The 22,331-nt window shown below is 43.7% G+C and overlaps 2 protein-coding genes across 2 annotated transcripts in view; one reads left to right on the forward strand and one right to left on the reverse strand.

Moving 5' to 3' along the window:
* The window catches only part of LOC113012897 (uncharacterized), a 28,496-nt gene extending 12,603 nt beyond the window's left edge, over positions 1 to 15,893 (forward strand). Inside the window, exon 5 of the mRNA XM_080295269.1 lies at positions 15,678 to 15,893. Coding sequence (XP_080151395.1) covers positions 15,678 to 15,745 — 68 coding nt within the window. The 3' untranslated portion in view covers positions 15,746 to 15,893. The remainder of the gene's footprint in view (positions 1 to 15,677) is intronic.
* Positions 1,673 to 20,485, reverse strand: tfe3a (transcription factor binding to IGHM enhancer 3a). Its single transcript, XM_026153324.2, has 11 exons — positions 20,073 to 20,485; positions 17,823 to 17,921; positions 17,653 to 17,712; positions 17,367 to 17,538; positions 16,773 to 16,952; positions 11,004 to 11,102; positions 5,853 to 5,973; positions 4,622 to 4,678; positions 3,041 to 3,116; positions 2,564 to 2,711; positions 1,673 to 2,460 (listed from the first exon to the last, which is right to left on the reverse strand). The coding sequence occupies exons 1-11, from the start codon at positions 20,213 to 20,215 to the stop codon at positions 2,059 to 2,061; spliced, it is 1,557 nt and encodes a 518-aa protein (XP_026009109.1). The 5' UTR covers positions 20,216 to 20,485; the 3' UTR covers positions 1,673 to 2,058.
* Positions 20,486 to 22,331: the final 1,846 nt, after the last annotated feature.

The raw sequence follows: 22,331 nt of genomic DNA on the forward strand, positions 1-22,331 counted from the left end.
CCAAATGTAAGTGCAGTTCACTTCATTTATTAAACATTCTCTGAGATAAACACCAACAGGACTGCAAAATTACCCTGGCAGAAAATCAGGACCAAGCATAAAAACATATTTGTATATTTCCTGTATCAATAACTGAATGCAAGTAGGTTCATACAGTCTGTGTTACTGTAACTTGCATTGCTAACAATCCATAACAGCCCAACAGGTTTTACTGGCCACATCAAGCTCAGTGCTTTTTTCCTGTAATTAAGTTCCTCTTTCCCGTCTTCACCCTTCCTCCATATTTTCCCTGGTATGAAGGCCTGGTTCTGTTGCATATTTTTTTACAGTTATAAAGGTAGGTTTTTTTCCCTACTGCTGCCAAGTGCTGATCATAGAAAGTTGATGGCTTGTGAACTCTGTAATATACAATGTATAGCGCCCTGAGATGGCTGTAGTTATGAATATATGCTATATATTCTTTCTTTGTAGTACACGGCACAGATGACATTAGCAGGAATTAATACTATTGCTTGGCCATGATTTAGTATCACCTGGGAAATTCAATGAATGACATCAGCCCAATAAATGGCCATTATCAACTGTAATAAGTCACTTATACATGACTAGTCGGCACCCTCCACCACCTACTCAAAGTCTTAAAAAAGTATCATCCAATTACTGATAAATAGAAGAAAACAAAGATTCCAAAGGTGATCTATTAGATGTCAGATAAACAACAAAAACCAGCATTTTAACGTGGTTAATGTTGGTTTTGGAGCCACAAATGTGGCAAACAGTAACTGAAAATGAAATAAAACTAGACACAAACACAAAGATCCCACATGGCACATGAACCGCAGTCTGCAGGCTGTTGTCTGCCATATTTAAGGGAGCGATGTTGGCAGCCATTTGGGCTGATGTTGTGATCGTGCAGTAATAAAGTAACAGAGATCAGCAGAGATCTCATTTATCTTGTGTCTTGGTGTCTCTGTTCCCACATCTTACTAACTTGTCTGCAGTCAGTATTATTTTTCCTAACCAGCATCACCAGCAGAGCACCTTAAATTTCCAACAAAACCCAGACACATTTACATCGGCGACTGTAACATATGAGGAAATCGTTCCACAAACAAACAAAGCTGCTAAGATGACACGATTTTAGCTAGAGCTAATTACATCAAGCACAGATAGCAGCTAGCTCTGTACAGTAGCTAACTAAACTAGCAGGTAGGAGAATATGAACAACAGTATGTAACTAGTTAGCTTTTAACGCGAGCACGTTTTAACATTAACAGCTAACTCGACAAGTTCTTGTTTGGTAACCTGTCTGTTATAAGATAGGAGGGTTCCTGAAGACAAAACACCTGCAGCTAAGAGTTAGCTTACAATTAGCCTCAAGCAATGGAAACTGTAGCTGGTTTAATTGAAGGCTAACGATTATAAACTCATCAGCAAGAATTGATTGAAGCTTAAAATGTTAATTTGGCTGCTGTATGAGAAGAGTCTCAATGCTAATAAAACATAAAACTCTAAAGATGAAACAAACTGAAATGAACAGTTTTCTTAAGGATTGGTGGCCGATTACAAAAGTTTCCCTTCTTTTTGCTCTGGACATGGTTTCAATCAGGCAGCGCATATATTAAAAATAAAACTGAATCAAAGTCCTGATCCAATAAAAATCTCTACTCAGTTTTCCAGCACAGTGATTATAGATTCATTTATATTTACAGGAATGAACTGAGGCACAATCAATGTCTCAGTATTTTGACTACTTTATAAAACCTCGTAAATCCACATTTAAGTCACTTTGAGTCTCAGCAGTTCAGGTGAGTGCGTGTGAGGAACCTGAACACAATTTTGACACTGGGGTTTGCAACAACAGCTGTGACAACAACACTTCAGGACAAAGGGGAGTCCCCTGGAAGACATGCTGATGGTTTCTGTTACACTGCATCACCTTGGTGTGTTTTTTGCTTTGTTGATGTCACAGATTGAAAAGCAGTTCCCTAAAAAAAATTAAAAATGAAGTCCCGCCTTCAGTTCTGGCCAATCAGATCCCTGTGCGCGATGGGGTCATCAAAGATCCTCATCCATGCTGAAGCTGCTCCTTCTGCTGCTGGTCTTCGAAGCTCCGCAGGACAGCAGAGGGTCGGACATCACTCCTGCCCCGCTCCCGTCCTCCATCAGGAGGCCCCCCAGGCCGTTCAGGTCAGTCAGCCCCATGTCAGACATCAGGTCTGGGGAGAAAACAGTGGCGGCTCCCTGAGGCTCATCCAGGTCCGTAAAAGTCAGAGCATCCAGACCCAGAGAGGGAGTCACCAGGGAGGAGGAGGAGGGGGAGGAGGAAGAGGAAAAGGGGTGAAGCAGTGGAGGAGAGAGCAGGGTCTGGGGGTCCAGAGAGGAGGAGGAGGACTTCGGGGGAGGTGAGTTGGAGGAGGAAGAGGAGAGGCCATGGACGCAAGCCTGAAGCTCCAACTCCTGCAAAACAAAGAAATTAGAGTTTGTGAAGCTGCAGCTACGTCCATGTGATGGACAAGGACAGTAAATCAGACCACCACCACACCCCGCCCCCTCTGCTCACCTGTATGCGGAGCATCAGCGAATGGTTGGTGCTCTCCAGCCTCCTCTGCCTCTCCTCCATCTCTCGGGCTCTGTGCTGTTCCTTCTGCAGCTTGCGGATGTAATCCACCGACGCCTTCAGGATGGTTCCTTTGTTCCACCTCGTCTCACTAAAACACCAATCACATTCAGTGCCTCGTTAACACACGGCAGGATAACGAGGTGCTGCTGCCAACACGTACAGACATGAGTGCTGAACTAAAAGTAAAGTCTATGTAACAATATATATCAAATTTCAATTTCAAATAAAACTTACAAAGATTATTTAAATGGAAAAAGTCAGCTGTATCATTTTAAATAAGCCAACATCTCACTGATTAATCAAGTGCAAAATCTGTGCCTTTGTCTCTGTAGCCTCTTTATGTCTCTGCTTTTGTTGTACTACTGGTACCAGCAGGAGTGTAAGTGTACAGAGTGTGAGTGTGCAGCGTTTACTAACGGGTCAGAGGATTTAGGGATCAGAGCTCCGAGTTCTTTGATCCGGTCATTGATGTTGAAGCGCCGCCTCCTCTCGACTGTAGGAACACATCGACATTATTTTAGCGTGCAGATGTCAATGCATTCGGCAGGAGTTATACAACTCTGCACGGGAAAAATGTTGCAATAAAAGCAGCAACAGAAGCATTTTGAAACCAAAGGTGACAAAAACCAGGAATAAGAATCAGACAGTCAGCAGATCTCAGGCTTCAGTTAGGACAGATACGTGCCTTCAAATCATCTGCATCAAATTTGAATTTTTACATCAAATATCAAAGTTTTCCTTTAGTAATACTGATTGTTTCTGACCCTTAAAAGTTCACTTCATGGCGTCACGCACCTCCCCCCCACCCCACCTCCAACTGGTGTTTTTTTTTTTAATGAAATGCTCCCAGTCACCAGTTTCACTTCTTCAGCTATGAGAGAACAATCAGATGAATGAGTCTCGATCGGATGTTCTCAACATCTTTTATTACAGACGGAGAAAATTCTCTGTTCCCTGCTTCAAACCGAGACGCGCTGCAGCAGAGCGGTATGTGAAGCTGCAAACTCAGGAAGCCGAACTATGCGACGCTCTCTCTCATCTGAAGTTATCTGCTGCCAAGCAGGGCGCGGCTCGAGGCTGGCTCCGAAAGTGAGCCAGTTCTCTTTAGACTTCGTATGGGGGCGGGAGGATGCTAGGACTTCCTTCTGCTAACTGGAGTCAATGAAGTGGAAGCCTAAACTGTTTGTGCTTTTGGAGCATTTAAATTATACTATGTGACAAATATACGACTTACTGTGAAGTACGGATCATCCAGGAGGTTTGTGATATAGTTTTAGGGAGTCACAGTGTTTTATCAGTCTGTGCTGAGCTGATATCTCTGCCTGTGCAGGATACCTGCACACTTCATTGATGCAACTTCCTAACAAAGCTCAGTGTTCACACTGACAATAAACTGGGCTTCACTGCAAACTCTGAAGCCCTCAACAAAGACTGCTGAGGATCTTTAACATCTGCTGGATGATGCTCAGGATGTTTTATGAGTCTGCAGTGGCCACAACAGACTCAATAAACAGATCCACAGTCCAGTAACTTTGTGGATGTGGAGGTGACAGAAAGGACGTGTTTAAAACATAGAACGTCACACCTGTGGCCACCTCCGCCTCGTAACACTGTCATGACTTGTATTTTGTCTATATTGAACATGATATTTATGATGTGAATATTTAAACTGAATTGAAGATTTAGTAGTTTAATTTGTTTTTAATAATCTTTTATAGAGAGTTTACGTTTCTTACTGCTTTTCTTTTAAGACACGTTTTCCAGTCGGCTCAGACCGACCAACATGCTGCGAAGTAGCCAAAGATTTCTCTCTATAGTGGAGCGTGCACGTGTGTCGGCACAAGTATGTCAGTCAGTTTTGTAAAACTGAAGCATGTCAGGAATCAGAAACACCTGAAACCTGCAGGTTCACATCTACCTCTGAGATCTGCTGAAAGAATGCCACACAGTAACACACAAATATTTTACTGGCTGGTGGAGTAATACTGCCGTACTCACTGAGGTTGTGATTGTCCTTCTTCTGTCTTTCTTTAATCAGAGCTTTGGACTCCACCTCTGCAACAACAACATCAAAAATCAATTGCAATCAATATTCGATTGATCAATCATGAGTTCATCGTGAGTGACTTTTCTCTGCTGCAGCAACAGCTGTCAGTTCTGTTTCATGTGTTTTTTAATGTCGCTTGTTTTGTAGCGTAGAAACAGCAGAATGTCAGTTTCAGCTTGGACAAAAAGTTCATGTTGACTGAACAGGAAGTTGGAACTGATGATGTGGGAAAATACGAGTGGCTGCCGTGGCCGTGTGTGCGTGTTCAGAGGAAGTCGTGATGTTGACTCATCAAAATTAAGAACACATTTTCAGCCAGGAGGAACAAGAGGGAAGCACAGAGGGAAACACAGAGCGAAGGGCCTCGCTCCCGGCACGCTGGAACGATGCAACGCGACGACAGACACAAATCGTCGTGAAGGAGCAGCCAATCACAGCAGCTCACTCCTGCAAGGAGTCTGTGTTTTACAATGCTTTCATCTGAAAAGCTTTCACGTAAACTGTGTTTGTGGTCACTGTGACGCCCCCTGCAGGTGATTTAATGCACTCGGAAGACCTCAAAGTCTAATCAGAGGCTGCATATTTATAAGTTTCTGTCTGCAGCTCGAGCTCCTGGAAATCACGTATGGTGAAAATGCTTCCTTGTCCAGCTGACAAACATCCTCTTTGATGAGAAGTCTGCAGGTTCACAGCCTGACTGATGCATAACTGCCAAGTAGCAACTCCAGGGCTGAAAACTGAAGCCAACACAGCAAAGCCCAAAATTGCCGTTCCCCTAATGACCACTTAAAGCTGGCTCTAAAAGCAAGTAAACCCTACAGTGTTGAAATGTCCAGCTTCAGAGCAGAAACAAACATCTTTACAGCCTGAAACAACAAATGATGTTGCTGCGAATTGCACTCGCTGAAATGGAATAATACTGTGCAGTGTGGTACTACCCTTCTAGCATTTTGTTCATCTGTTAGCGCCAATTAACAGCTCGCTAACCAAGCTTGCTAGGTTTAAAACTTAGCACTCCCTCCTCATATCCAAGTATGGTTGCTTCTGGCTCCAGAAAGATAGCAACCCAACGTGATGAAGCTAAAGCACAAAATGCAGAGTCCACAAAGCCCAACTGTCCATCATCTTTCATCGACAGTCTATGGTATCTGGTAACATGTAACCTGAGTGTGTGATATTTACCAGTCAGCTCTCTCTTGACGGCATGCAGGTTGGCCGGGCAGCTGTTACTAATGGTAAGCGTAGGCATGGTGTTCCCGACGCTGCCACCATACCCGTCCAGCAAGTTCTCAGGATCAGGGAGCTGCATGGACCAATCAGAGCACAGAATCAGATGAGTGACAGGTAGATTATCCCCCCTCCTCCTGTCAACAGCGAAGTCCAGAAAACACACATTTATGCACAAACACACACACGTCACTCTGGTGAGTCTGAGCAGCTAACCTGCTGTCACAGAGGTCAGAGGTCACAGTTTCTGCAATCAGCTGCGGTTAGTCAAACCACCACCGTGGATGGACTACTGAGCAACTGGACACTGAATCAGGAGCCTCCAGTTAAGTGTTCCGCGACAACTTTAAAACCACGCTGAACTAAAACTGTTTTTTCCTGAGCTCTGTGTAGCCGATGAACTGTGGAGCAGAAATGAAACGTGTGCTGGTTTAAGGTCTGACTTTTCTGTCAGCTCTCATCAACTAAAGTCAGAAACTGAGGAATCTGCTGATCGAACAGGAAGCTGTGCTAACAACTGGCTCGCAGATAACAGGGACAGAAACAGAAACCAGCTCCTCCCGGCCTGGACGGTCTGTTTGGGGACGAATCTCCTCTACGGGCACATTTTTAAGAGCTTCATCAACATTTTAGCTTCTTTATATTTTCATTTGAGATCAAAATACAAAAATGACAGTAAATCAGGGCCTGGCTGTGAGTTTTATTTCATGCTATTTTATACAAATAACCTAAAAAAAATGTGACAGACTAATTTATTTATTTATTTTTAACCTTATTTTATTGTCATTTTAATTGTATTTGGTTACTCTTTGGAACTAAATCTTTACTTACTATAATTATGCTGAAAAATGTACTGTGTCAAAGTTTACCAAGAAAAGAGATTTTATAGCGACATTTGAGGTTCAATCGTATCTGAAGTCAAAGGTTTCCAATCATCATTTCCACTTCTTGGACTCAACTAAAGTAGCTGTGACTGCTTCCGTCCAAATGATCTAATAATCCACACTTTCTTCTGACTGGCCGGCTTCCAGCAGCCTACAGAGGGGCAGCACTGAGTGCTAGCTGTACTTGGTGGCTGTGCTTTGTTTTTTGTGCGTGACCGCATAAAATATATAATATAAAATAACTCGAGCAATATGAATCTCGTTCATAATTAATATGAACATCGGGCTTTGTAACATTACATATATGACAGAAAATACTGGACGAGTGGAACAATTCCTCTTTAAACTGGGATTTACTACAAATTCAGTTCCCTACCACACAAACCCAGTTAGAGATATCATTAGTTTATGGGTACCCTCGATTTTAACTAAAAGATTTCTTAAAATATGGAATCAGAGCGCATTAAGAGCACAGCCAAAGCTAAAACAGCCTGAAAGAGGAAGAAATGCAAATCTCGCCAGACCACAATACAAACCAAGAAGTTGATCTTTATTAGAGAGGCGGGTGAAATGAAAGCTAACTGCTGACATAATTCCAGCACAGAGAAAAGTATTAATTTAGATTAATACATTTTAAATAATAGCCGAGCACTTTCTTTTACTGCAGCGACTTAAACTGTAAGTCAGACAACAAATCAGCCGCTGAGTTTATCTTGTGTTGCAGCCTGTTGAGCAGAAACTTCAGTTGAATGAATGCTGACTGACTACCGTGCGTATCGGCACAGCCCTGCAGCTCAGAGCTCCTCTTATCATCTTTCTAGGAAACGCCAGCTTTCCTTAAGAACTCAAATTTAAACAGCAGGCACTTTCAAAAGAAAAATCTGATTCTGGGCACCAAAGGGAGCAGGAAACATCTGGAGGCTACAGCCAAACTGCAGCAGATTTATAGAGAAATTACAAGAAAGGTTTCCAGAGAATGAAAAAAGTTAGGATTAAACAGATAAGCCTATAAAACATTTAAAAAGCAGCTGAGAGTGATGTGTTTAAAGTATAAAAACAATGCAAACCAGCAGACACGGCATCAATCTGGATGAATAACCCAGTTTTAATCGGTTTTCTCTTTAAGGCGACTATGCTGCATTTCCTCAATGAGCAGCTGCAGTCCAGAGGTCAGAGGTCAAACTTTCCCCAAACTCAAAAAATACAAGCTGGACATTTTACCTCTGATTTAATCCTCCTCTTCTCATGGTCGGGCAGTAACACCAAAATCCTCATCTTGCTAATTGCACACAAACACACATGCAAACAAACACACACACACACACGGACAGACACACAGCGAGTCGCTGAGCTGCTGCTGAGCTTCCCCTTTCTGTTCAGACAACTGTTTAAAAATGAGGAAACGTCTCTTTAAGAAAGAAAGCAAAAAAAGAAAACTCCCAGAGAGCTTTATTATCTGCCTGACACACGCACCGTGTGTCTCCACCCACAAAAACGAGGAAGTCTGGAAAGCTGAACTGATACTCTGTGACAGCCTCTTCCACCTCCACTGTCACTGCAGCTTCACACATACGAAACATCTGCATTTCCTCCAGGTGATGGCCAGCAGGGGGCGACAGAACCCACACAAAAAAGTCAGGCTGTATTTAGATTACCTTAATTCTGCCTTGATTCTTTGCCTCAGTAATGTTCCTGATGAGTTTTCTAATCTGACATGTTGTCAAACATGTGGCTCGGGGGCCAAAACTATCTCACCAATAGGACAAATCTGGCCCACAGCAGCTGTACAGCAGTCATTCATAACACCAAAGTCTTTCAGCTGTGAGGACAGGAGTGAAAATATTTGGATAATGAATTAAAACTGAAGTTAATTCATTTAAATGAGCTTTAACCATGGAGTGAAATAGTATTATTGTTTGTTAAAACTTTAAACCAGAATGAAAGCCAAGGGCTGACGCTGAAATGAAACTGGGCCACTGAGCTGCTCACAACATTGCTGAGATCCTGATTATTTAATATGATAACCCACAGACTTAAAAACTTTATTAAAGACTTAATAAAATATATAGAAATATACTGAAATTTCATCAAAATAAACTAAATTAAAAACATGTGTGAACTGAATTAAACATGAGTCAGCCTGCAGGGAAGTGAAACTGGACTTTGTATCCGAGTATGTAATACCAACGTGTACCACAGGAGAGGTCAGCCAACCAGTGTATCATCCATCCAATCTGCCCTGAGCACAACATGAGAAACAAAGGAAGCAGCAGCCGTAAAGGACAGGCGTTTGAGTGAATGGCACATCAAACAGTGACTGAAGCACCTGGAAAGAACTCCTTTTCACCACCAGCACAAACTCTCAGAAAGAACCCACGCTCGATTGCAGAGAAGAGATCAAATCTAGAGCGAAACAATAACAAAAACCGGAGTAGTTTTCCACAGCTACACTAAAAGCCTCTGATATAAAAAGCTGCCCCCTGGTGGTGAAAGCTCAAGTTACATTTTTGCAGAGGGTAATTTTAAAAAGTTCCTCGTTAATAACTGAACAAGGGAACAGGGTTGTATTTCCCAATGTGACCTGATGGGGGCAGTGTTGCTTGAGCTCAGACACGATCATCAGAAGTGGGTTTGGTTTGTTTTATTGTTACAGTAACTAGAGATGGACCGATCCGATATTAGGTATCGGTATCGGTCCGATACTGACCTAAATGACTGGATCGGATATCGGAGAAAAATAAAAAATGTAATCCGATCCATTAAATATCACGAAAGCACCTCACAAAACTTGCAACACGCCGTAACTCACCTCAGAACGTTAGCATGTCGGAGCAGTATGCATCACGTGATAGAGCGGCTGTGGCATGCGGGACCTGTGGTCTGGATAGCATGTGGAGCTTCGCTAGCAACCCGGCATTTCATCTCCGACAAAGTTATCCCCGAGAGAAGTAAAGCAAGTGTGTAAGTCCATCTCTGAATGTTTGTAAAGCATTCCTGCGTTAAGCTTAACGAGCGACTGCCTCTCGCTCTCCGGCTGCTACTTCAATCATGAAACTGCTTAACGATCAGCTGATCGGCTTTTCTGTCGCGAGTCCGTGTCTCTAGTTTGTTTTTGGCCCACTTTGCACCAAAAAGAGGAAACCAGCGGCTGAACAACAGCAGCACGTTTAAGCTTGATAAGCTGTTGTTAGAATGTATTTAATCTTACTTTCTACTCGAGGATCTTTTTCTACGTAGCTGACGCTGGTAACTGTGCAGGGGCGGATCTAGCAAAGTTTAGCCAGGGGGGCCGATAGGGCATGAACAGGGAAAAGGGGGCACAAAGACATACTTTTCTTTCTTATTCTCATTTAAAATGTCGAGCTTTTAATAAATAATTATCTGACACACAAAGTTTTAATTTGATGTAAAATGAATAGAAGTCAATTACTGTATATAGTGACTATTAAGTCTAATATATATACCCTAGTAAGCTATTGTACTTTTTCCTTTGGGAAGGTACCATCTGTGCAGTCTGCAATTTTGTTGAAGAAAGATGTTGAATCTATTTAATATTTCTTGAAAAATAATTGATTTCTGTGCATTTTTTTTTCCACACTGCATCAAATTAAGGTTGATTACGTCGATTAAGCATCATGAGGTGGCGCGTGAGGGGTGGTTCCCTATTTTTTATTTATTTATTTTTGTTGTTGCTGGGAGTTGGAACCCTATTAGTTAGGTTGCTTAATATTTACGCTAAGTACTCTTTAAAATACCAGAATAGGGAGGATGGTGTAGGTCTAAGTTTATTAGATTGATCAGTATTGCTGAACTATGAAATATTTTTTTTGTATACAGGTATAACAGAATAGCTTTAGTGTAGTTGTTGTTTTAAACTTGAGTATGAACTTGCAGACTTGCAAAATGCAGCAAGATATTTTAAAAAACAGTTTTGTTGATTAAAAAACACTATCGGATTCATATCGGTATCGGCAGATATCCAAATTTATGATATCGGTATCGGACATAAAAAAGTGGTATCGTGCCATCTCTAACAGTAACACGTCACAGCTCCAGCCGGTGTGGTGTTTTCCTTCATGTTGGAGGGGGCGGATGATGATGATGATGATGATGGGGAGGAGTTTGTTTCTGTTTGTCGGTTAGTCATCACGTCGTTTAAAAGTAAAACCAGAGAATGCACCGTGTGATGTTTTCGAGTGTGTTTGTGCACGTGTTGCGTTACCGTGTTGGCGAGCTGCAGCTCCGAGTCGATCAGCGTCAGAAACTCGTCGTTCAGGCTCGAATCCAGGCTGATGATGTCATCGACGATGATGTCTTCTACCTGAATGAACCAATCACAGAGCAGATGAGCATTGTGTCACCTCGGGTAATTAGTGTGAATGCTATTTAAGCATTAACAGTATTAACAGTATAGCTCCTTTGATCGGCTCCATCACCTAGTGGGGGTGGGGGGGTCATAGTTTGGTCCCGCCTTCACTGTTGTGATTGGTGTGGGGGTAGGGACAGGCTTAGGGCGTCGGGGGGGTTCCCCGGAGGCATCTTCCTTGGGGGGCTCAACCCGGGGTAGCGGTCATGTCCGGTTGGGGGCTCTTTTGGCTCTCGGGTGACTGTTTCCTTGTGGCTGCGTGCAGGGGGCTAGGGGAGGGTCTGTGCTGACGGACGTGGGTTACTTACCTGGTAGCCTGTCTGACCCTGGGTGGGTCCGGGATGGGCGTGAGGTTCTGGGGGCGCTCCGTCTCTGGGCTGGGGCCCGGGCTGGGCCTCGGGGCCTTGGGTCCTGCCCCTCCCTTCCTTCCCTCCCCATCTCCAGCTGCCTCCCTCTTCCCGCTCCACCACAACCAAATCAAATCAAATCAAATCACTTTTATTGTCACATCACATGTGCAGGTACATTGGTACAGCACATGTGAGTGAAATTCTTGTGTGCGAGCTTCACAAGCAACAGAGTTGTGCAAAATACAATAATGTAAACAAGCAAAATACAAGAATGGCTACATCTGAAACTAATAAATATATGTACAATATATAATAGTGTATGCATTTCTGGATGTGTATACTAAATATTTTTCTACGTGTGTGTGTGTGTGTGTGTGTGTGTGTGTGTGTGTGTGTGTGTGTGTGTGTGTGTGTGTGTGTACACATATTTTACAAATTAAATAGAGTAAACAATGAATAGAATATATAAAATAAATAAAATAAAATAAAATAAAATATACAGAGTTGAATATGTGCAAAACAGTGGCATTACTGTACAGTGTGGAGTGCATAATGTTAAAGTTCCAGTAGTGAAGCTGAGGTGTCTATGAAGTGTTCAGCAGTCTGATGGCCTGATGGAAGAAGCTGTCTCTCAGTCTGCTGGTACGGGACCGGATGCTGCAGAACCTCCTTCCTGATGGAAGTAGTCTGAACAGTTTATGGCTGGGCTGACTGGAGTCCTTGATGATCCTCCCCGCTTTCCTCAGGCACCGCGTCCTGTAGATGTCTTGGAGGGAGGGAAGCTCACCTCCAATTATCCGTTCAGAGCACCGCACTACTCGCTGGAGAGCTTTGCAGTTGTAGGCGGTGCTGTTGCCATACCAGGTGGTGATGCATCCAGTGAGGATGCTCTCAATGGCACAGTGATAGAAGGTCCTGAGGATGCGGGGGCTCATGCCGAATCTTTTCAGTCTCCTGAGAAAGAAGAGGCGCTGCTGCGCCTTCTTCACTGTTTTGTTTGTGTGTACTGACCACGTAAGATCCTCAGCCAGATGTACACCAAGGAACCGGAAGCTGCTCACTCTCTCCACAGCAGCGCCGTTGATGGTGATGGGGGTGTGTACTTCTCTGCACCTCCGGAAGTCCACTATCAACTCCTTTGTCTTTGCGACGTTGAGGGTGAGATGGTTGTCTTGACACCAGTGGGTCAGGGCGCTGACCTCCTCCCTGTAAGCTGTCTCATCACCGTTGGTGATAAGACCCACCACTGTAGTGTCGTCCGCAAACTTCACAATGATGTTGGAGCTGTTAGTGGCCGTGCAGTCGTAGGTGTAGAGTGAGTACAGGAGAGGGCTCAGTACACACCCCTGTGGAGCACCAGTGTTCAGTGTGACGGGGGATGAGGTGATGCTGCCCAGTCTGACCACTTGGCGTCTGTCAGACAGGAAGCTAAGGATCCAGCTGCAGAGGGAGCTGCTCAGTCCTAGATCCTGCAGTTTCCTGTCCAGCTTCGAGGGAACGATGGTATTGAATGCTGAGCTGTAATCTACAAACAGCATTCTCACATACGTGTCTCTCTTCTCCAGGTGTGACAGGGCAGTGTGTAGTGTCAGGGCTATGGCATCATCAGTGGACCTGTTGTGGCGGTATGCGAACTGTAGAGGGTCCAGTGAGGGTCCACACATGCAGGGCCTTGGAGTAGGGGTATGTCACCAGGGTGCAGAGGAGGCTACCCCCCCGTCCCCTTCTGGCTGCCTCTGCCTCAATTTTATCCCACAACTTAGACATTCACATTATTCACACTCTCATTACACATACATATAGGATCTTGGGGGTGGGCACAATCACGGAGTCCAAATTACCATCAGGGTGTACACCTCACCCCTGGCGTCGTTGCCCACCTCTCAATTTTGAATACACTTAGACATTGAGGGCTAGCAGGAGGGACTATGCGCTTACCTGCTGCTCTCTGGCAGGTAGCTCCATGCCCTCCTGGGTTTTAAATGCACCTTAGAACACACATGCATCAACACTACAATGAGCGGGTGGAGGGAGGTTTGGAGTCTTCTCTCACCCCCGTTCTCTGCGGCCTGCTGGAGCGGGGGGGCTAGGAGGAGTTGGCCGTCCGACTGCGGTCTGGAGTGTGGGGCCTCCCTGCTGCTGCGGAGTCGGGGCGGTCTGCCTCTCCCCACCGCAGGGAAAAGGGTAACACCACCTGGGTCTGGGTGCAGTTCCCCCCTCCAGGGGCAAGGGTACCTAGACCCGGTTCGTAGAGTACGCTTGGGGAGTGTGATCGTGTGTACAGCGTCTCTTTATGTCTGTCTCCACGTTGGTTGAGTGTGGAGTAAGTGCATATGAGAGCATGAGGGTGGGAATGGATGTTTGTATATGTGTGTGCCTGTATGTCTGTGTCTATATGTCAGGTTGGGTATCAGACGCCACCTCTCTGGGGACATCTCAGGCCCTCCAAGGTTTGGAGGCCTATCTCCACCCACCCCCACTTCCCCTGCCAGTGGCGGACTCCCTCAGGTGTCGGTGCGTTGGTGGTTCTTTGTGTCTGGGGGTGGGCGTCCGGGTACACACCGGCTCACTCCTTGGCGGCCGCTTGTCGGGGCCTGGAGCCTGGGGCTCGCTCGGGCCACTTCGGAGGTGGGATGCCCCCGGCCTCTCGGCCTGGGGCTCAGTCACTCAGGCACAGCTGGCTGCCGGCGGAGCTCACGGGCGCGTCACTGCAACTCCCCCTGGCTTCTGCTCCGCGGCTGCTGAGTGAGCCCTCATCTGGGGCTCTCCTCAGCTCTTACTGGGACAGTGGAGCGGCTGCCCCTCTGTTGGTCTTCCTTGGTCTCTTGTGTTCTGGGGGCCTCTGGATGTCTGGAGCTTTGATCTCCTCCATACCTGCTTGATACCATAAAGGACAGGGCTGTGGCTCCCCACACTCCCTAGCAGATCATTACATGGAGAAACCTTTGGAATGCAAGCATGCTGATCCACACAGGTATGCACACAGGTGTACACACGGGTATTCACAGATGCGGACTACAGCTTTCTTGGCTGCTGCCTCAAAGCACATTGTGCGCTGTCTATCTTGCGTGCTGCACAATATCGTTTATTATTTAGTATCTACTGATATCTACTGCTAGCTAGTTTATTGTGATGGTGCCGTTTTTTTTTATTATGTTGCTCTTTGTTGTTTGCTTTCTCTTCTGTTTTTTTTCTCCATACAGGTGACCCAGGTGTTTTGTTTTTTTTGTTTGTTTGTTTTTTTCTTTCTTCCCCCCCTTCTCACCGTCTCTTCTCCCCTTTGGTTTTCTTTCCCTCCCTCTCTTTCTTTCATTCTCTCTCCCTGTCCTATCCCCCAGTCATGTCTGTCCCGTTTGTAGCAACTGAAAACAAAATAAATTCATAATTATAATAAAGGTCAACCAAATGGACCAATATGGCAAGGCCATGATGATCCACTTGGTAAAATAAATCCGCTTGGCATCTTTCTTTGCCTTGAGACAACAATTCTGATGGCTAAAGATCCAAACGGGACACAAAAATAAATAAATAAATAAATAAATAAATAAATAAATAAAGCATTAACAGTATTGAGATCCTAATCTTCATTATTATACACAATTTGAGTTAATCTGGTTCAGCTTTGCTCCACTGGTCAATGTAGAGTCTGCACACCAGGCACTCTTTAATGTCTTTTGCCACTTCTTTCTTGGTTACCATGGTGACACTTCTCTACTTCTATATAAATACATGTATTTCGTGCTGAAAGCTGCATATTTGTGCTCAGCGTCAGGAAACATCTAAAACAAAGTCACGCCCTGGTCGCTCCTCCTGATGATGAAATCAGTTTTTGCTGAATTATGCCAGAAGTCTCAAACCCAACACCGTGCCTCAGAATACCATATTTTACCTTTCTGGCTGCAAAGAGGCTTTTTTTTTTTTTTTTTTTAATTAAACTAGTTTTTAAAAATCTGTTATCTCTGAATAAAAAGGGAGGATTTTGTGTTTTAAGGTGACTCATGTTTTAAAACTGACTCAGATCCTCTGGAAGAGTCGACTCAGCAGACTCAGACGGGAAGGCTGCTGCTGGCTGACTGAATGAATGAAAACAAGTGAAATGCTCCTTTAAACTGTCACTGCAGGTTTTCTTCTTATGTCTCTATTTTGCCCTCTCTCTTCCTTCCTGCTGCCTTTCATCCAGAGATGAATCAGACCCGGGGGGACGATTCATTGCTCAAAATGCATCTGGAGGAGAGAGGAAGATGCTGAAATGTCTTCTCAGACGTGACACATAAATGAGGCGTGAAACACGGCGAGTATAGAAGCTATGGTGGGAAATAGAGATGCTCTTATTGTATGTTGAAGGGATTTAGATAAAGCTTTCAATGATGGATAAACAGAGAAATGAGAGTTTCAGAAGCTGTCACTGTGTTTTTGTAGAAACCCAAAGCACATGACAGCCTGTTTACCTCATTGTGTGTTTCTCACTTTCTAGGTCTGGGTGTCAAAGCACAGAAAGCTAGAAACATTTTTACATAAGACACAGGAGGCGACAGCACTGATATGCTTTGATGTTATATAAGGTGTTTCTTTAGTAAAGCTGTACCTGTGTTTGCATCTTTCCTCTCATTGCACTCTCCACGTTGCAAAGCCGGGACTCAGTTCTCCCTCAGTAACCTCAAGCTCATTCTCAGAAATCCCCTGCAGCTTTACCTTTGTAATAATCACATGTGTGCCAACAGTCAACACATGTGTTTGCTTATGTTTTGTGGAAATCTATACAGAGGAAATGGCTCCTTTTAGAGCCACCAGACTTTACTTGCGAAAACAATCATTTTACTGTGCACAGAATGGGATTCACTCTGAGTGAGCTGAGCATGTTATTTCAGATCCAGGCTAACCCAGCAAAATACCAAAGGCACACACAAACTGCAGTTCCTCTAGTGGCCACTGGAGGCTCAACCCAACAGTGAGTCAATCTCCATGAAAATGTCGAAATTTACAGCAGAAGTTTACAACCTGAGCAAACACAGTTTTGGCCTCTCTGGATAGTTTGTTTCATAGCAACTGTACTGTGGGTCAATTCTTTCATAACTCATCCAACTGGATGCCAGTAAGACAAACCAACCAGTAAACCAACAGTTTTTAAACACTACTTCTGATTATTTTCACTTCATTTTTCTTACAGATGTTTTTAATAAGAGTTGCTGATACAAAAATACCAAAGTATACTTCACATAACACGATTCAGTCTAAAAATAAAGCCTGTTTGTTTGTTCACATGTTTATTTCTTACTTCCTGTTTGGGGCTCCCGTCCATTGGCTGTCCAGGGGTGGAACCCAGCTGGGGGGAGTGGCTTGCCACTGCAGCCTGCTGCTGATTGGCTGTCTTGGTGGTGGACAGGTACTGACGGACCTGCTGCCTCTGAGCCTGCTGGATGTGATACCTGGTGGGATTCTCCAGGTGAGTCTGCACCTGAGGGCCAAGAGTGAAGATTTAAAAGACTTAAAATGTTGCAAACGATAACTGTATACATATAAAGCTAGCAGGTCGTGTCCATACATAGCATTTTAGCACATTGTTGAGATTTAGCCAATAGATTTTAGGGAAAGGACTTCAAATTGCATCTGCTAATCAGTTTTCACAAAAGCAAATAAGATTTTTAAGCTAATAAATCATCAGACAATAACAAACGGCTATCTGAAGGGTGTGCTATCAGCGCGTCGCTGATTAAAGGGTTAGCCAGGTGTGTTTAGCTTTAAATGCTTTTTATATTTGTTTGCATATTTAAACAATAAATGTAGTCAAAGTCGATATTTAATTTTTTTGTGCAGTACGTTCACTGGCGTCCATTTTCTGACACCTCTCGTTTCAGTTTACTCCACGCACCTTTAGCACCTCCACAGGGACCTGAGCAGGAGGTATGCAGGAGGAGGGCACCGAGACGCAGATGGGCGAGGAGGAGTCGGAGAAGCGAAGAAGCTGCTGTTGCTTCTTCTGCGTCTCTTTATGCTCCTCCTCCAGAGCCTGCTGACGCATCAGATCCTGACGCATCAAAACCCTACAGGAGGAGTAAGGAGGTGGACGTTATCGACAGTGCTTGTGAGAGCGCCCTCTGGAGGACAGAGAGATGAGCGAAGACAGGAACGAAAGAAGAAGTGGGGGAGTTGTATACCTCGATGACATCACTGACGGCAGTGAAGAAGATGAAGAGGAGGGAGCTGCTGCTGATGAACTGAAGACAGAAATGACAGCACACTTTAGTTATCATAATCAACAGGTGGTGTAGGTGGTGTTGGAGGGGTCACCTGTAGAATCCATACTTTGAGGTCAGAGCTGTGTTACCTGATGCTGATTGGCTGACTCTTGATTTCATAGAAGGTGTCGCAGTCAGATGGCAGCAGACCGTCGACCTCGATGTCAGCAACGATCCCAGACTCCACTCTGAGGGGCAGAGACAGAAATCAACCAATCAGCAGCCTGAGAGACAGACACAATTATCCAATCAACATTTAAACCAGCATTTTTCAATGTACAGGAAAGAGAGACAATACATTTGATGCAAGAGCCATCGTCATTTCCACCTTGTTACAATGATTACATTTAAATTGTGTGTGCGCTCCTGCTTATCTGATGTTTACCTCCAAGTTTAACAGCTCTTCATATGTTCAGTTTGGAAATAAACGAAAAAAACCCTGAGACATGGCAGTAAAAAGTCCAGCCTTTCACCACAGTTATGAATACACTGCAGCGTTTGTTTGAGACTCACTTCTTAGAGTGATAGAAATATTTTTATACAGAGAAGAAGAATGTGGAGGAACAACATCTGTCAGCTGTTAGGCTTTACCACTTCCTGTGTTTGGGTGCATGAGCATGAGTGCTTGTAAGGCTGCTTCATGGGGACCCAAATCAGACTGAAGACTTGTGAGGACATGTCTGCTCTGTGGATAAGCTTTATCAAGTTGGGACAAACTTTGACGTCTCACAAACCTTTAAAGCAAGACATTTTCAAAATGGAGACAAGTTTTGCAAAGTAGGGACATTTGGCCAGAATGGGGACGTTTTCATGAAAGTGTGAACAGCTGTGAGACATTCAGACAACTCTGGAAAATGGTGATTTTTAGTTGCAAAAATGGGGACATTTACACAAAGTGGGGACATTTTACGGAATGGGGATGTTTGCATGAAAATGCGAATCACTGTGAGACATTCAGACAACTCTGGAAAATGTTAACTTTTTGCCGCATATTTTTGAAACATGTATTTATTAATGTAAAGTGGGGACATTTGTGAATTTGGAAAGATAGAAAATTTTTAAATAACAGGATTTTAAGGGCTTGAAGGCTTCTTCGATAATGGAATGTATGGAAAACCTTTCAGTGTACATTTTGCAAACATATTAGATTCTGACATGGTGGGGACATTACAACAGGTCCTCACTGTCTGCAACACATGATGTGACTGATGGTCCTCACAAAGACAGAGGGACAAACGAGTGTTTAGAGAATTTCTTCTGCTGAGTCACTTCCTGCTGTTCCATGCTCATACACAACCCCACCCCCACCATAGACACATACCAAGACCCCCACCCTTCTCCACTCTCCTCCCCTCAGACAGTTGGGAAACACTCCTGCTTGTTGTTACTTTTGCTTTCTCTCTCACCGCCAACATCATTTCTGTGTGTGTGTGTGTGTGTGTGTGTGTGTGTGTGTGTGTGTGTGTGTGTGTGTGTGTGTGTGTGTGTGTGTGTGTGTGTGTGTGTGTGTGTATTGTGAGCTTAAGTGCTGCTTCTGTGGTAAGGGCAAGCCAAGACTGAACATGTCATGGCGCTTAAACCTTTTCCAACTATCATCAACACAAATCAAGAGAACACAACAAACTCCATTCATGACTTCAGCCATTTAAAGTTTTTCTGCACCTCAGAAAACCAATCGGAAGACAACCTTTGAATTTTTAGGGATGGCATATGACATATGTATTTAAAAATAAATATAGATTATACACAAAGGTGAATTTTCTTTTGTGTGTGTGGATATTTTATATAAGTTGGGGAGGACTAGGCTGGCCCTATCTGTGTCTCCTGGGAAAATAACAGGAGCTGCAGCAGCTCCATAGATGACTCAATAGATCAGCAAGCAAAGAGGGTCAGAGGTCGAAGGTCAGGCAGTGCAAACAACAACTTGATGATCATCATTATCCCATCACACACACTCAGCACTTTACACGTTCAGAGCTGAGGTACTCGGAGAGCACTTCACACCAAACTTCATTCATAAACTGTTAAATTTAGACTTTACCTGGCTACAAAATAATAGTGAAACGCGTTTTAAACTCTTCCAGTTTTACAGTTACACCGAAATATTTCATAGGAGGCTTTAACAGCACCAGTCTGTAATAAACGTTAAACAGTAACTTGTTTACAGCACAGGTCATGAGTGTAAGGGGGGAAACTGCACGCCTGAACTCTCCCTGCAGTCTCTTTCACGGACATTATTCTTTTATTATGAGTTAATACCATAGATTTTAACCCAGGAGCTTCTCCCCGCGGCACGAGTAACGGTGTAAAAAAAACAGAAAAAAAACTTCCTGACTCACCGGACCACGTTGAGAGTTTCCGCCGGGTCTAGGATGACAAACACGGTCTGCGGCTGCAAGACGCCGGCCTCCGGCTGCTCCGGCTCGGCTCCGCTGCAGCTCCCCTGCTCGCTCCGGACCTGCTCCGGGATAACGGCTGACATCTCTGCGGACTCCGAAGAAGAAAAGGAGAAGCTCTTTATCTCCCAGCAGCCACTGCGAGATCAAAGTCTCAGAGGGGCAGCAGAGGAACCTCGATCCGGTCCAGACCCTTTGACTCCACACGGAGGAGAAGACGAGGATGATGAAAACGAGGACGACTCAGGTTCAAGTTCTCAGTAAAGATGAAGAGACAGACTGAATCACAGACAGCTGTCAGCCCAGAAAAACACCACATAGAACAGACCCACACTTCCGAGTAAATAAAACTCCGCAAAACAGTCGAGTAGGTGCATTCATTAAACAGAACCTGCAATATGCAATCTGTGTGTCTATGCCTGTCAGCGGATTGAAGATATTTATCTCCTATAGATCATCTATTACTCCAGTAATTCGTCCATAAAAGTCAATTTATGCTAAAACATTTTCCCCGAAACGTATGAATATTTTGGGTGATTTTAAACCAGGTGAAACAAACATATTTGCACATATTTTCTAGTCTGGTGCCCCATTTTTATACTGGATATTTTTTCTTATAATATTTCTTTTGTGATATTTATTTGTTTAAACGAAATTTAAATTTAACGAAATTAGATTACTGATGAAATTATTTTAGTTTAATTTGTCAATTAATTAGTTAAAACCTAATTATTTGTAATACCAAGTATAAAAGGTTCAGGTCCTTCTCCACAAAATTAAATTAATATGTAAATTAACAGAAAAAACCCCAACTGTGGTTATTAAAAATAATAAACAAACCAACAAAAACTATTTTAAATTTTGCAGTAAAAATAGTATTGATTAAAAAAATTACTAAACAATAAACAATCTGATAAAGTGTCTGTGAAGGTTCTCAGTCATCCAGGTCGTCGTAGTCAAAGGAGCTTGCAAAGAAAAGCGTCTGGACTTCTTTAAGTTGCTTGAAGACGTTTCACCTCTCATCCGAGAAGTTTCTTCAGTTCTAAGGTCAAATGGTGATAAAATAATGATAAAATAATGTTTTGTTTTGTTTTTTTAAATTGAAAAACGTTTTCATGTATTTTCTACTCGTTGTATTTCTATGTTTGGATGGGGCAGGTCTGAGCGGCTGGACTGATCTCCCGCTGACCAATAAGCTGCTCCGCTGCTAACCGCCAGCCAATAGAACTGCTTCTTTGCTTGCTGCCTTACCAATCAGCGGCTGCCGCTGAAGCTCGGCGCTTACAGAACAGAGGAGCAGCCGCCATTTTGTTTGTTTTTATCTCAACTGTTACGGGAAGCGGTAGTGGGGAGGGAGCAGGGGGGGTAGGGAGGAAATCCCCCGGGTGACGTTAGCCTAGCACGTCTTATCAGCCGAGCTCAGAGTGGCAGGACAGTGTCCAATCAGAAGGCCGGAACGACGCGAAGCGGTCAGGCGGGGAAAGTTAAGAGAAAATGATGACTAAATCTTACATCAGCGTAGGATGACGTAAGAAAAACATTTACAGTCTCTTTAAAAAGAGACTACAGCTCACCTTAAACATGAAAGTAAATTAGACCCGAAAATTAATAAATTGAGAGAAGTCCAGGTATGCTCTTTGCTGCTGGAGGTCACCTTGTTTCTAGACATGCAATCACAACAACTGACACTGCGTCATCGCTGTCCTGCTACATCTAATCAGAAGTATTGATTGGAGATTTGTTTTGTAGCTTGAAGTCAGTCTGTAATTGATTTATAGAAGCACATTTGTCTTATTAAAATTTTTTTTTTAAATGCACAATTTTGAAGTTTTGTCTGGAATTTTTCATCAAGTAGGATTTTCTATCCTGATTTTATGACTTTTTCAAGATTTCATTTTTAACCTTGGAGTTGCTTTTTGTCATTATATGATTTATTTATTTTTATGTGGTCATCCTACAAACAATGTAGCATGCAGAAGCTGCATGTTGCATATAATGATGCGATGAGAATCCTTTGCAGGATACCTAGAAGTGGTAGTGCCAGCCAGATGTTTGTAGCTGTGGGTGTTTGGACTTTTAAAGCACTTTTAAGGAAGCTATAATGTTCAATTTTAGAGAACGACTGGATGGTTCGAGTAACAGTATAATTTTAGCACTGAGTGGTTCCCGTTACTCATCCAGTCTCAGAAAGCACTGGTTAAA

This window comes from Astatotilapia calliptera, chromosome 20, assembly GCF_964374335.1.
Source record: "Astatotilapia calliptera chromosome 20, fAstCal68.1, whole genome shotgun sequence".
Taxonomy (NCBI): Eukaryota; Metazoa; Chordata; class Actinopteri; order Cichliformes; family Cichlidae; genus Astatotilapia; species Astatotilapia calliptera.

Excerpts from the sequence above, each read along its gene's own strand:
- tfe3a (XM_026153324.2), bottom strand. The coding sequence starts at position 20,215 with ATGTCAGCCGTTATCCCGGAGCAGGTCCGGAGCGAGCAGGGGAGCTGC. Across the intron at positions 5,974-11,003 it reads AGCTGCAGCTCGCCAACACG|CTCCCTGATCCTGAGAACTT; the intron begins GTAACGCAACAC and ends TGGTCCATGCAG. Across the intron at positions 3,117-4,621 it reads GAAGGACAATCACAACCTCA|TCGAGAGGAGGCGGCGCTTC; the intron begins GTGAGTACGGCA and ends GTGTTCCTACAG.